This window comes from Manacus candei, unplaced genomic scaffold, assembly GCF_025592945.1.
Source record: "Manacus candei isolate 608988 ecotype Guabito, Panama unplaced genomic scaffold, ASM2559294v1 h1tg000028l, whole genome shotgun sequence".
Taxonomy (NCBI): Eukaryota; Metazoa; Chordata; class Aves; order Passeriformes; family Pipridae; genus Manacus; species Manacus candei.
This window is the reverse complement of record NW_026138076.1, coordinates 25,511,858-25,526,329: the sequence shown is the minus strand read 5'-3', so window position 1 is coordinate 25,526,329 and position 14,472 is coordinate 25,511,858. Positions and strand designations below refer to the sequence as shown.

General features: G+C 38.6%; 1 protein-coding gene across 4 annotated transcripts in view; it reads left to right on the top strand.

The window, feature by feature from the left end:
- The window catches only part of GLRB (glycine receptor beta), a 98,171-nt gene that overhangs the window by 80,088 nt on the left and 3,611 nt on the right, over window positions 1-14,472 (top strand). For all 4 annotated transcript variants that reach the window (XM_051790793.1, XM_051790794.1, XM_051790795.1 and 1 more), the window contains one exon: window positions 4,739-5,031. In XM_051790793.1, the coding sequence (XP_051646753.1) occupies window positions 4,739-5,031 (293 nt within the window). The remainder of the gene's footprint in view (window positions 1-4,738; window positions 5,032-14,472) is intronic.

Below are 14,472 nucleotides of genomic sequence, written 5' to 3'. Positions count from 1 at the left end.
CAGTTGACCTGAATGATCTTTGAAGGTCCCATCAAACTCAAATAGTCTGTTCTATTCTAAAATCTGGAGAACCATGGTTGAAGCTCTCCTTCTGGTTTGTGAGCCACAATTGGCTACTTTGCTGTAAATGAAGTAAACCACATTGTATTCAGTCTATCTTTTTTCTGAAGCTCTATTTCAGAATACAAAGAAGCTTTTTTTCTTTTGACCTTTAAAAATATTAATAGTTACTTGGAGAGGAGTCTCAATCTGTTTTTAGTTTCATGGCAAGTAACAAATACAATCTTTTACCTTGAAAAGTCGCGAGGATGCATTCCATAATGTGAAACATTAAGAGAGCATTTTAAGAGAAGAAGAATGGGGAAAATGTAAGATGCATTAAATTAAAAAGAATGAAACAGGAACTGGAAATATTTTTCACATAGGAAATTCAAATACGATTGAAACCAAGCTGTATTGCCACTTCTGTGATGCCATGCTTCACATAGCAAACCAGACAGGCTTATTAATTACATAGGAGATTTATAAGAGTCTTAGTGCTGATTCATGTCACACAGATGTCTTTGTGACTAAATATGCATGCTTATTTATTTTTTATTTGTTTCATTCATTGTAAGTGTTTATTGGCTCCTTTTATGTATTAGCATTTCTGAAATACTTCATTTTTAACAATACTATTGGCCTAGTTATGTGACTTTTCCTGAATCCCCAGAGGAGCAAAAAACCCCTCTAAATCTGACCATTCTTTAGCTGAGTCAGTATTTAGTAATGAAGGTTGTTAATACTTTCACTGGGGTAAGATTTATGTTTCTCCAGTGTTCAGGAGAGCAACAAACTAACTCTTCTAGCTACATCCTTGAAGATAGTTGACCTTGAAATATGGCAAGATTAAGATTTGTGTGTCAAATGAATGATATCTAGCCCAAAAAAATTGTTACCAATGGCTAGTTACAGATGTCATCATGTGAGAAGCTACTTCAGATTTACCTACTAATATCTTAATGCAGTCATCCCTAGAATTAAGTGCTGTGGGCTACTGCTCCCCATGGCAAGGCATCTCAGAAGTTTCCAGGTGATTTAGGAGTACAAAACACATGGCAAACCAGTAAGCAGAATTATGTTTTTATAGACTGATTGTTGTTCTGGGAAGAGGATTTATGTTTGTTTGAAAAAAAAAGGCCTACATCTGTGTAAGAACTAACTAAATTGCAAGCCCTATTTATACCTGTTTCATTTCACCCAACTAAATCATCTGGTGGTAGAGAAATCCATGAAGGACTGGGATCTGGACAGCTGTGGCTGAGCAACATAAAGGCTGATATCACTGAATGCTTCTTTCTAATTCGATGCTGGTGTTCCACCTTTTAGTGAGCCTGACACAGGACTCTGCTGTTTTTTACAGGTGGAAAGGATGCCAGCATCCGTTGAAAAAAAAGTCCTTTCCTTCCTTCACTGCTGTGTTATCCCCAAAGGGAGTAAGATCTTCCCTGGAGCTCTAGGGATCTGAGGGATGTCAGACTTCTGTCCACCCACAGTGGCCTGGCAGAATGAAGCATTGGTCCAGAGTGAAGGTGGGGGTACAACAGGGTAACTAAAAGCTTGGAATAGTGATCAATGGTGTGTTCCCCCCATACAAAGGACAGCTAGGTCTGCAGCCAGGCACGCACCACTCGCCACTCATCACTCTTGTCCTCAGATCTCTCTTAGTTCTAGTCATTTATTTTATAAAATTGTAACAACTGTAGGGTTTCAAAGGAAAGGCATAAAGATATATGTTACAACCCTAATATGAAGATGGATTGGCAAGATGATGTCTTTTAGTTTATGGAGATTAATGAGAGAAGAGAATGTACTAGAGATATCAAATTTAACAGAAAGCAAGTCAGAATATTAGCTTTTTCAATAACATTAGTAAGATGAACCCAGGCATTTTTAAAGCAGCAATTTAAACCAGAAAATATTATTTTTTACTGCACATAATTAACCTGTGGAATTTACTGTCAGGAGATAGTGCTGAGGTCAGTAAATTGGTTAGATTCAAAAAAAGGGAGATTTATTTCTCTGGCATGTGCTGAAATGCTATGCTGAACTGGCATTTTCAGACATTTACATGTTACCGTAGGTCATTTTTTAAAAAAGTAGCTCTGTACAATCATGCTTTAGACTGGAAGCTAACTAACCATACTGATAAAATCAAATTTTGTCATCAAGAGGGATGCCACACTAGGGGAAAAAGTGCAGAGGTATTTCCTAAAAATGCCAGCTTTCCCTTTACTTTGCAAGTGTGGAGGAAGGAGCTCTAGGTCCTTTCTCTTTAGTACTCCCTAAGAAGAAAAGGAGAGATTTTTTTTGTGTCCCCTTTTTTTTTTTTAATAACTAATCTTTCAGTTTATTTCTTCATGCTCCTCACTCACATTTCAGCCTTAAGCTTTGGACTGTGCTAGGTAGGCACCTAGTGCAGCTGCTGCCAGAGGCATGACTTACAGCTCTGGTACTAGGGTCTCCAAGGCCATGCCAACTCTCATCAGGCAGCAAATGATTGCTTAATAGAATATTTATGTGCTTCTTCTCGCTTTATTGTTACCTTGAAAACCTAGAAGCTTCTTAGACTCTGAGAATGAACCTTTCATTGTAAGAATCCAGAAAAATGGAATTAGCTGCTGGTCACCATGGCCTCAGCTGAAATGAGTGATGAAAATTCATGAACAATGAAAGCTCCACAAAAATATTTTCAACTACTAGAACTTCTAAGTTAGTTCTGTAGAATTCAATCGAATAATGTAAGATATAGTATTTTAAGGTCTAAAAAGTTGGTGTACAATTTTTTGGCACCAGGCATGATAATAAAACTCACATATTAAGATAGTAAACACTTCTAAAGTCAGTAGGAAAAAATTGCTATATCCAAGATGTTGAGCCAGTCCATATCATTGGTTAATTTGGTTATTCAGAGTAAGGGTTATTCAAACAGCATGCTGGACATAGGCAGATGTGTCCTGTATATGTTAAGAGGCAGTACAGCCTTATTTGTACTTCTTATTGAAGGTTTTTTGTGATCCATCCCCAGCCAGCAGGTGTTGGCAAGTGAAAATAATTTTTTTTTTAAAGAAGTATTCTATGCTTACTTTCTATCCTTATAGGCACGTTTGTACCTTAATGCTTCAGATACAATAGATGGAAAATAAGCCAGAGTGGACACTGAGGATTGTCTGTTTAGTATTTACCATATCATTCTGTTCTGAGGTAATGCATCTGCCCATTCTGTATTATCCCCATGGACAAAAAAAAATCCAGCTTTACAGTGATCCATCGATACCACACATTTATAAATAAAACATCATAAATTTCTGTGGTTTAAAATTGCATGACTGTAAACATTTCTTTACGCTTCAGTGTTTTAGCAGCTAGTGAATTGCCCATTTGAGATTAATGCCAGATAAAGTATCATGTCGATTTTACTGAAATCCAAATAGGAACAGTAGCAAAAGAATGTGTTGTTTATGATCAACTAGAATTGAATATTTTCATAGGCAAATACAGATATTTTCAATATAATTAATATTTTCACATCCTCAGTTACTTAAAATCTATCTGAAGAAAATTATCTCCCTATGAATGACAAAATTTTTTATGCTTTGGATAGCACATGTGACCAGTATAAGAAATGTAGTTGAGACTAACTGAATATCTCTTTTTGACCAACATTTTCTATGGATGTCAATTATATTTCATTAAGCCGCCCACTCATAAGTAAAGCTTTTTATCATTAGCATTCACAAAACCAAAATGGGACATTCTGAACTTGGAGGTTGAACTAAGTTTTCCCCCTTGACAGCCATTTCTAAAGTTAGCTTTTTCCAAAAGTAGCTGTTCATACTACTGTTCTCTTTTCAGAGGACCCTGTGAGAAATCTTTCTGTGAGATCAGGCTTGTATTTTATCTCTTGGGATGTGAGCCTTCTGTGGATGGTGACATTTGGAAACCTTATTAGGAGAAATGCTTGTTGAAATCCACGAGTGTGACCTTTCAACAGCCTTTGCACATGTGCGTTTTTGTACATGATAAGGGCTTCATGAAATGCCCTTTATCTAGAAAGCTTCCTCTAGGTCCTGGAAGCTCAAATAGGAAATGATTGTAGACCCTCAGTCACCTCAGTGTTTTCATCTTCACAGTGAATCGGGAACACAGACTTTGTGATGTGCTCACACAGCTCTGCTCTTCAGCAAAATTTCCCTTTCAGCTAAGGTTTGAATATCACACCCGTGAACAGGTCATTCAGAGAATTGCTCCTGCTGCAGCACAGTTCAGATTTCTGGGACAATGGTAGTCTAATTTAAAGGACTTGGAGTCTTTTGGTTTAAGAGTCATATATTTCTTTTCCACCTTCCCAGACTTGCACATTGTAAGATAAGTCTTTGGAAAGCCCATTTCCCAGCTGTGTGTTGGGGCACAATAACCACAACAACCAGTTTAGCCTCACTTACTTGTTTCTCTGTTTATAAAATGAAGATACTTAATAATTCACCATTAACTGCAATATCCTACATAAGTGTTCAGTTTAATATGTTCATGAACTGAAGGCATGTGCACTTTGTACACCTACTGCACCAACCACATTGTGAAGTCCCATTCACTGTTACAAAACATCATTCACTATTGTCTGTTTCAGAGGAAGAGCACAGCCAGTATCAATGAGAGAAAGTTTTCTTAATCAATATGTTGTTTTTTCTTTTTGTAGGTATTTTCTCAGTGCTCAGCTTGGCATCTGAATGTACCACTCTTGCTGCTGAACTTCCCAAAGTGTCTTACGTGAAGGCCTTAGATGTCTGGCTGATTGTCTGTCTTCTCTTTGGCTTTGCATCCCTGGTGGAGTATGCTGTGGTTCAGGTAATGCTAAACAATCCAAAGAGAATTGAAGCTGAAAAAGCAAAGATTGCCAAGGCAGAGCAAGCGGAAGGGAAGGGTGGAAATGCTGCCAAGAAGAACACTGTGAATGGCACAGGGACTCCTGTCCACATCAGCACTTTACAGGTAGGAGCTGCAAAAATCTGTACACAAAATCAGCATTATCCTCTATTAAAACAATTCCAGGAGTATACTCTAGTAATAGTTTTGAATAGTGCTTAATTTTAGAAGTGACCAAGACATCAAAAATATGCTGGTAACTAATGACTAGAAACGTGACCAATTGGTCCCTAGTGATTTGGAGTCAGATGTACTAAATGAAAAATTTGTCTTTTAATATCCTAGCACCATGGTTGCTGCTAAGCTTCAGGTAAATAAAGTAGCAAGCAACTTTACAGTTGCTATTTTTCTCATAATAAATAGCAGCTGTCAAACTGTAACTATTCAGAGGACAGAACTCTTAGACAGTATTTGCTGAGACCATACTCAAATAACGCCCAGCTCATTGCTTTCCCCCGGATAGCCACAGCTGCACTGCATTGTATGTCAAGCATCTATGAAGCCAGGAATCCAGAAGTCTTGGCATCTATAAACAAAAGTCAGGTCTCTTTGTCTGTCAAACAGTTCCTGCATTTCTTTTGTAGCCAGATAGCATTTATGTGTAAGTCATTCAGATATCATTATAAGGACAAAGATGACGTACATCTTTGCTCAAGCCAAAGTTTTCTATCATGTTGCTGTATTCCTGTTATTGTAGAAGTCCTTGTTTGTGCTCCAAGAGTTATCAGACATCACAGGCCAACTGCCCTCGGTCCTCAGTGATATTTATTTGACATTTATTCTGCAGAAGAAAATACATTATGCTACAGTATGTGTAGTATGAATTTGGCTTCTCCTTTTCAATGACTCAGCAATTTTTTTGTATAAAGTAAAGCTATGAGGCCAGATCCAAGTGATACTATTGGTACAATTTAACTTTTATCTTTCTTTAAGGAAGAAGTAGTTTATGCCAGAGTGGCCAAAACCCTGTCCTAGTATCAAGCTGGCATTGATAACTAATTACCCCCAGTCCAGAAGAACTGCAGGTATTGCAGGGCAGTGCACTTAATTACCATAATTCTCATCTGGCAGAAGAATCTCTGGGAACTGTTTTGGCAGGCAACTAGACTCAGCTCAGAGCAACCCCATGACTGCTTTGACTTGTGTCACAAGTAATTCTCCAAGCCCAGGCAACATGGGAACTGAGTAGAAAGATGGCTCTGCTATAGATTTGCTTTCCCTGAATGAATGTGATATTTTTGTGTTCAGCAATTTGCAGGTCCCAAATTCAACTGTTTCTTGTGACAAAATAGTTGCAGCAATCCAGCAAAGCAGCATAAAATATATTTTTCCTATTTCAAGTATTTAAAAAGTGCTAAGTGTTCAGCTTGATCAATGGCAAATTTAACAAAAAATTATAGTTTTTCAGTAGTGTGAATTGCTAAATTACTGATTCTCCTTGGTGTGTACACCGTTTCAGGTGCTGTTGTCATACCTATACAGGGAACAAAACTATATCTTTTATTATGTCTGTTGTCCTTTCATCTTTTAATTTTTTTTCAAGAAGGCACTGAGTGTACAGTGGATTTTAAGACTTAGAGGAAGGAGAATCACTGTCCACAGAAGTTCAGCAACATTCCCCATGACTGGTGTCTAGCAGCAAGCTGAAGGTTCTGAGAATTTAGACTTCAATCTGCCTTCCAAGATCTCATAGTGTCTCCCCTCCACAATCTTGAAATGTCAGCGTCAGCTTTTCATGTTTGACCTGCACTTTTCAGGGTCTTCCCAGTTTGTTATGAGAGACCTTTAACATTCCAGTACCTTCTGATGATCTTTATACAGAGAATTACAAAAAAATTGTTTACCGAGACATGGTGAAAATAGGTATTCATTGCTATAAAAGTCGGTCACATGGCTGAGTGGCTCATAACTAGTCATCCAGCTGGAATTCATCTGCCTGCTTTGAAACACAACCTGCCAGAGGAAAGGTATCCTGGGCTGGTAATTTCTGGGAAGATGACCAGGTTGAGATAGAAAAAGGTCCCAGACCAATGAATCATTTGACATCAGGATGTGGTAGGATGGTGATGCTACATTTTATACATTTGAAAGCTATAAATCTGCCTAGCTGAAAACTCCCTCTCTGAACCAGCTACTGTGTAGGAGTACTTTGAAAGTTCTCAGCCATGCAAAAGCCTGTACTAAAGTCCTAAATCAAAGCAGGTGTAAATCTTTTGGTAGTTCTGACTCCTAATCCAAAACTAGACCTGCCTCAGGAAATTTGGATTGCTCCCATACAGACCTAGCAGTGATCAAGTAGAGAATGCATTCGTCATATGGCAAATATGTAAGGGACAGAAACATTAAAGAAACAGGTAGTGGAAAAAAATTGTATGTTGAAAGGCATAAAGAATATGAAACAAAAAGAGGCCAGAGTGCTGTACCAGCACTCTATATGACCATCAGGGTCATATAGGATTGTGTGAGAGGAAAAAGAAAATACTTTGTTAAATGTCTGGAAAGACTTGGGTGACCTGATGTGTAGCTTTAGGACAACTAAAGAAAAAGGACAACTTAGAACTGCACCCTGAAATGAGTATGCATCCTGTAGAAATATTCGAGGATGTTTTCATTTTCCACATAGGAGATGGTACTTAGGCAAAAGTGACTGAGGGTGTATCTGGAAATGTCAGCTTGAAACAGTGGATAGACCAGATGGGACTCAAAAGTAAAACCAACAGAGAAGACATAGAAGCAAAAACTCCAAGTGGGAAAAAACAGAGAGTATAAATAATTCCATTTGTAAGTGTTTCTGCAGTTTAAATGAAGCACTTACATATTTTGAAACATTAACTGAATGTTACTGATATATATCTGTAAGTTATTAAAGGGGAACCAAATTTTAAAAGAGAAATTACTTTATTTCTCTTTAAAATGCCCTCTATCCCAGTGCTGTGGCAGTTTGCTACCATTCCCTGAGCAGCAAGTTGGGCTGTTGCTGCTTTTGCAGCATTGCAGCGGTGATGTCTCTGCAGGAGATTTGGGGAAGGGGCCTGTATGTAAGGTACAGGGGAGTTGCTGGGTTAGGAAGGCCCTAGGTGGGAGGGGGATCAGAGGGAGCACAGGGAAGCAAGTGGAGTGATCAGTCGTTCCTGATTCTAGCCTTCATGAAAGAACTTGTTTTCATGTGCTTGGTCCATTTGTGAAAGTTAAAATGGCATCTGATTTGGAGACCTGGCATGTTTGATTAGTAAAAAACAACCGTAACAAAAACACATGATAATACTTAAAATACAGGCAGCTATTTTTCCATATTTATGACAAGAAATTGGGTAAAGGGATAAAATTTTCAGTATATCCTAAACATGAAAGGTTAATGTAATTCATGATGGAAGGCTAGGAGAAGAGATCGTGTGTAGCAGAACCTGTAAGGGTCCTCTGGAAGTTTTCACTTTCAGCACTGTGTCAGTAGAGTCAGTGCTCATGGTCACCAGCAGTGACAGTGAAAGATGTCAGGGTGAAAACAGAGCTCACAATTTACCAATCACCTAAAGATCGAGGAAGGCTTCCATGGATGTGTACCTGCTTCTCCTCTCCACCAAATCCTGGGTACTGGCTTGTGTAAAAGCTGCATGTTGCTAGTGTTCGCCAACACCCCGAGTCCATGCTTTATGAGTCATGCTCCCTGCAACAGAAACCCTTGAAATGTCAGTGCCATTTTAAACCCAGAGGTTTATCAATATGACTGTCTGATTAAAGCCAAGAGGTCTATCTGTCAAGATAACCCTGAATCTGTAGAAAAAAAAAGAGAAAATTCAACATAAGCACTTCTGATGTGTTTTTCTAGAAGCAGCAATGGCTATGCATTTACAGACAAAAAGCCATGAAAAAGTACAGCTTGGCTCCCTTAGCTCATAGCGGCTGCAAGTAGATGCTGTTCTAAGTAGAGGAGAAAATTATGCAACCTGGTGATAACTGCTTTCACTTGAGGCTTTTTGTTGGGAAGCCTCAGTAGGAGTTCGCATGTGTTTCCTAGCAATGCAACATCGTACAGTGAGAAAAACAAGCAAAAAGGGAAATGTTTTGAAGATGAATCAGTTTCTTTTTGCTTTCACTGCTGACGTGATTACAGGGAGAGATTGCCCTGTTAACTATAACACCCCTCGATTTGAAAAGTCACATTTTCATCAAGCCCATTTATAGAAGCTGTCCCCCACAGATAATGTGCTAATGACTGGAGAGAACATTTGCTAAAAGAATGGTTCTGGCAGATGATGAATAGCGCTATGCAAGTGGTGGTAATAGCCCTAATCCCAGTTATTTTTAAAAAGAAGCGGTGCTATTGCTTGCTTTGTCTTGTCAGAGCCACATCTAGGCTCTGAAATCTAATATGGGTTATGTTCATCTCTACTGATTTATAATACACCTGACCATTGGTGTTGACCTGTGGTGACCTGATCTTCCTGTATTGTCTTTTTCCCTTGAGTGGCACTCCAGACTCAAATTTTTATTGCAGAACCACCAGAAACCCATTTTACATTTTACCTTGTACACAAAACCACAGGCTGCAGCCTATTTTAATAGTTCCTGACAGCATTTCAGGTACAGAGTAGGTACTTTCTGCTCCAGTGACTCATGTATTCATCCTTGGAGATAATTCCAAACATGGCTGTAAAAAGACCCCGAGCAGTCTGCTTTGAGCTGGGGGTTGGACTAGATGATCCCCAAAGGTCCCTGCCAACCTCAGCTATGCTGTGATACTGTGATATTTTATGCATTAATATTTTTTCTTCTGTACTTTGCAAGGAGTATTTGGAACGTGGTAGCAAATTCTTGCTGTGCTGCACTGGAAAATATACTCAGTCTGACTAAACAATCATTATATTATTGATGATCTACATCTATCATTATGACAAGAGCAAGAGAAGAGCTCAAAACAAGTGCAAGAAAGATTAATGACAGAGCTTGTTAGAAAACTCCTCCTTTATCTTGTATGAAAGACTTACACAACTAGCAGGATTTGTCATAGATCTGCATGCCAAAAAGAGGTTGGGTGCAACAGCAAAGGTGGCAAGGAAGATGTGCTGTGTAGGGCAGAGAATGCAGCATTACAGTAGGAAAGCACATCAGCCTGAGGGACACGTGCTGAGCTTGAGAGGCTGCTGTAGCATGTCTGAAGCTTTGCTGGGAATAAAGGACAATACATTTCTGCTCTCAAAAATTCTTGAGTCGAAAATTAGAGTTTTTTTATTACACTTCATCCTGATGGATGAAGAGGACTTGATCACAGGAGGAACAGTCAGTTGAAAAGGATCTTTATTCTAGTTGCACAAAACAAATTGAATCAAGTCCTGGTATTTTTGGTGCTGTGAAATGTCAGATTTCACAAATTTGAGAACTATCTCATCTAGCTGGAAGAATTTAATCAAAAAATATGAATTATGCTGGTGAACTATCTAACACTGTTCAAAACAGTTGCAGACCAGAAGTGAAGCTATACTAATGGGAAAAAAACCCACCAAGACCTATCAAACAGCACAATTGAAAACAAACTCCCCAAATTTTTAAAACTAACTCAGCTTCAAGCATGTCTCTTTTCTTCTCACTGGCAAGTGGAAGGTGATAGCAATTAATGTAAGTTGAAATCAAGAAAATAGGTGTAGATAATAGGTGTAGGTAAGAAAAAAGATATATGCTTGGCATAACTGAGGGCAATAGGAAGTTACTTTGCATATTTAGCAAGAATACACAACCTAGTAAGAAGAGTAATGGTCCTATACTAGGTAGAGATGCTGTAAGAATCAAGAATTAGCTGAAAAGGGAAAAGTGTTGAACAAATATTCTGCTTTATGTTTGTGGAAAAGCCAGATATATTCAATCCAATAATAAATAACTCTCATTCACAGTAGCTAAAGAGAATGTTAAACAATAGCTATTAAAGTTAGATGTTTTACAATCGAGATTTCAGCTTAAGTTGCATCTAGGATTTTTTGAAGAGCTGGTCTATGAGTACTGTGGAACATTAAAGTTGATTTTTTAATAAATCCTTTAAAACTGGGAGGGTTCCAAAATACAGCAAGAAGCTAGCTTTGTGCCAGTACTTTTAAAGGCTAAGTGGCAAAACATGAATAATTATGACACCAATCAGTGGAGAATATTGCATAGCATACAGGGGGCTGACTAATAATTATTATTTGTAAGTATTAATTATCTTTAACATTATACATCATTCGACCCCATGTTAGCTAATAAATTTAAAGTGGGTCAGTGAAATTAAAGCTGATATGTGTGTTTATTGATTTAATCAAACTGAATATAATTTTTTAAAGTATTATCAATTAGGTTTACAAAGATAATGATGTGAAGGTAAGAAACTATTAAGAACATTTGACTTGGCTTAAGAACATTTGACTTGGCCTGGATTCATCATCTGAATTATGCAAAATCAAGGTTAGATTTGTTACCATCTGTAAGTACCAGCAGTTAATAGACTAACTATAGTCATGCCTCATGACTGAATATTGAAGCCAAATAAATTCAGGTTAGAAATAAGGTACATATGTTTGTGGGGAACGAGGTCATGGAAAAAATTCTCCATTCTGGATGTTTTTAAAGGAAAATCTAATGTAACTAGTTTGGGCAGTAAATGTGGAAAGTGAGGAGGAGCACAGAATCAGCAGAGGCAGCGATGGGGAGTTAATTCCCTCTGCTTGCCAGTCTGCATGCACAGGCAGCAGGTATTCCTTCTCCTCTTTCCCCATTTTCTTCTCACATTATTCCCCTGATTTTGCAGCCAAAGCCTTTCTGAGCCCCACTGCAGAGGCACACACGCTGCAGCTCTGGAGCAGTGGCAGGTTCTGAACTTGGCAGTGAGCACTGCTTAGCCTTAATTTTGTAAAAGGTGAGAAAGGATCATCACATTTTTAGGTACTTCGGAGGTCTTCATCAAAAGACAGATGTCCTGTCCATCACACCAAACCTAGACAAGGTGGCCCAATCCTGGAAGAAACAAGGAATTAGGTCTGTGTTTTGGTCCAAGCCCCAAGAGTCACGTCATGTTCCTGTGTCCCCCTTGGCCCCCTCACGTCCATGCCAGAGGGACAAGGAATGGATGCCGAGTTCCTTTGGGGGCATGGGATGGCCCTACACTATCCCAACAGCCTTCCCTTCCCAAACAACTGCTCCCCATCCCCTGTAGGGGAAACCCCATAAATCTGGTGGAAGCATCAAACCTGTGGGTCTGCCCACAAGTCATGGGCAGGATAAGGCAAACGATATCAAATATTTTCTGTGTCAGGATGAAGTCAAAAGGATATATCATTTAACAACACTTTACTTTCTTTACACATCTTCAGTGCAGTACTCTAAAATCAAGCCCTGCAGTATCGTTTTTCACAGAAATGGTTCCTGTAGCCTTTGCTAAGTGTTTGGGCAGTAAATGTGGAAAGCGAGGAGGAGCACCAGAAGCAACAGAGGCATTGTTAGGATTATTATTAGGCTTCTAGCACAGACTAAGACAAAATGAATAAAAGGCAGAGAAATATATATTATCTATAGTTAATATATATTAACTGACTTTGTTTAGGGAAAGCTGTAAGTCAACTGCAGCAAATTTAAATTAAAACAACAGAAATATTGGAGAGTTGAAGAGATGTATGAGAAGAAATTTGAAAGTATGGCTAGGCAGTTGCTGAGTGTAGAAAATGGAAGCATGACAGATTTGTAAACCCAGGGAAATGAATTAAATTATTTTCAAAAATAATATATACTTATTAAAGAAAAATTTGGGCCAGGCTACTCTTACAAGGAAAATTGTGTCACCCTGATAAATCAGTACTCCAGCTGACACTGAACTAAGCAGAGTTCTGTGTGAACATGCTGTGAACACTTTTCTGCTTATAAGGCAGAGGTGACCTAGAATTCATTCTCTCAGGCCTGCAAGTGAATGAGAACTGACTTGTAACAGCCTTTAGGGGAGCACTCTCTAGATACTGCAGTTGGAACAGGAATATTCTGTGTTATAAATGAGAGCACTTAGGCTACAATTAGCATCACTGAATTTTACAATTTATTGCTGGTAGTATGAGGAATGCATTGCAAGTTTGCAAATCCAAAAGGAGGCTTATAATTTCATACATGATTCTATTTCTTGTAGTGGCCTTACTAAATCTTATTACTTTTGACCATGGAAAAAAATGTAATATTCCTGTGACTCTTCAGTTAACATGCACCACGGTCTCACAAGTTCCCTTTTCATTGCACAAGAGTCTGCTTTACATCTTTATTACCTATATCCTGGGTTATGATCTGATTGGAAGGAACATCCTGGATCAGTGACTAACAGCATCATGTCACGCAGGGCCACATAATCATGTTTATCTGTGTGTTAGTGACCACCTTAATAGACAGTTTGCCCCTGCTACTTCAATAATGAACACTGTCCCAGGCTGTCAGCTCTTTGATGACTGGGAAACAGTTGCAGGAAATTTGTATGTGTAGTTTTGCCTTACCATCAGGGAATACCTATCTTGTTTTTCTTTTTTGTGACCTGGAATCTTAATTTTGTGTGTAACCTTCCTGAGGTTTAGGAATGGTGTTCTTCAATTTAGTAGTCCCACTAAAACCATGCACCACTCCCCCTCCCCCTCCAATTGGAGGCACAAAGGGCAAAGATCATGGGTTGAGATAAGAACAATTTACTGGATACAGCAATGAGATAAGAAACAGCAACAACATTAATAACAAAAGGTATAAGAAAAGAAATTATTCACATGGAAAACTTCCTATGAAAACTCTCTGCCATGTTTTGTCGACCAGAAGGAACCTCTTCTTCCCTTTACCCCACCCACAGCAATGATGTGAGGTGGTATGGAATATCTGTGCCCTAGCTATGCCCCTCCCACATACTGCAAAAAATTAACCCTGTCCTGGCTGTGGTCAGGACAAACTTGAGCCTCAGTTTTAGTGTATCAGTTTCAAAATTTACTGTTTTCCTGAAAAATATAACTCTGGCAAATCTGGGGAGGTGTGTCCACTGTTTGTAGAGGGAACAGAGCCATGCTTCTCTTCCACCTTGCATCAGCATTGTCAATAATGAGAGTAAAAAAACCCTACTCAAAGTTTAGGTCTCTTCCTCTCTGCCTTAGTTCTTTCCATGCAGAATACTTTGTCAGTTGTCATAGAGAAGCTGATTATATTCTTCAGAATGTTTTTCATTCATCCATAAGTCTGGTACTGTATTTCACTATTATTATTTTACAAAAATATAATTATGTAAATATCCCAAACTATCAGCCAAAGACTGCAGAAAACCAAAGGTGGAGACAGCTGAGCATAAAATACCTGAAGGCACTGTGGAGGAGAGACAGACTAATGGAAAGAAAGGACAGGCAGCTTTTGGAAGAACCAACTTTTAGTGGACCAGTGGCTCTAGGAAACCTTAGTTAAACTTGTGTTTATGTGAGTTGCCCATGTGTATAGCCTGATTTGTGATCCAGCATTTTTTTGACTAACGGTCGGGTTATATAT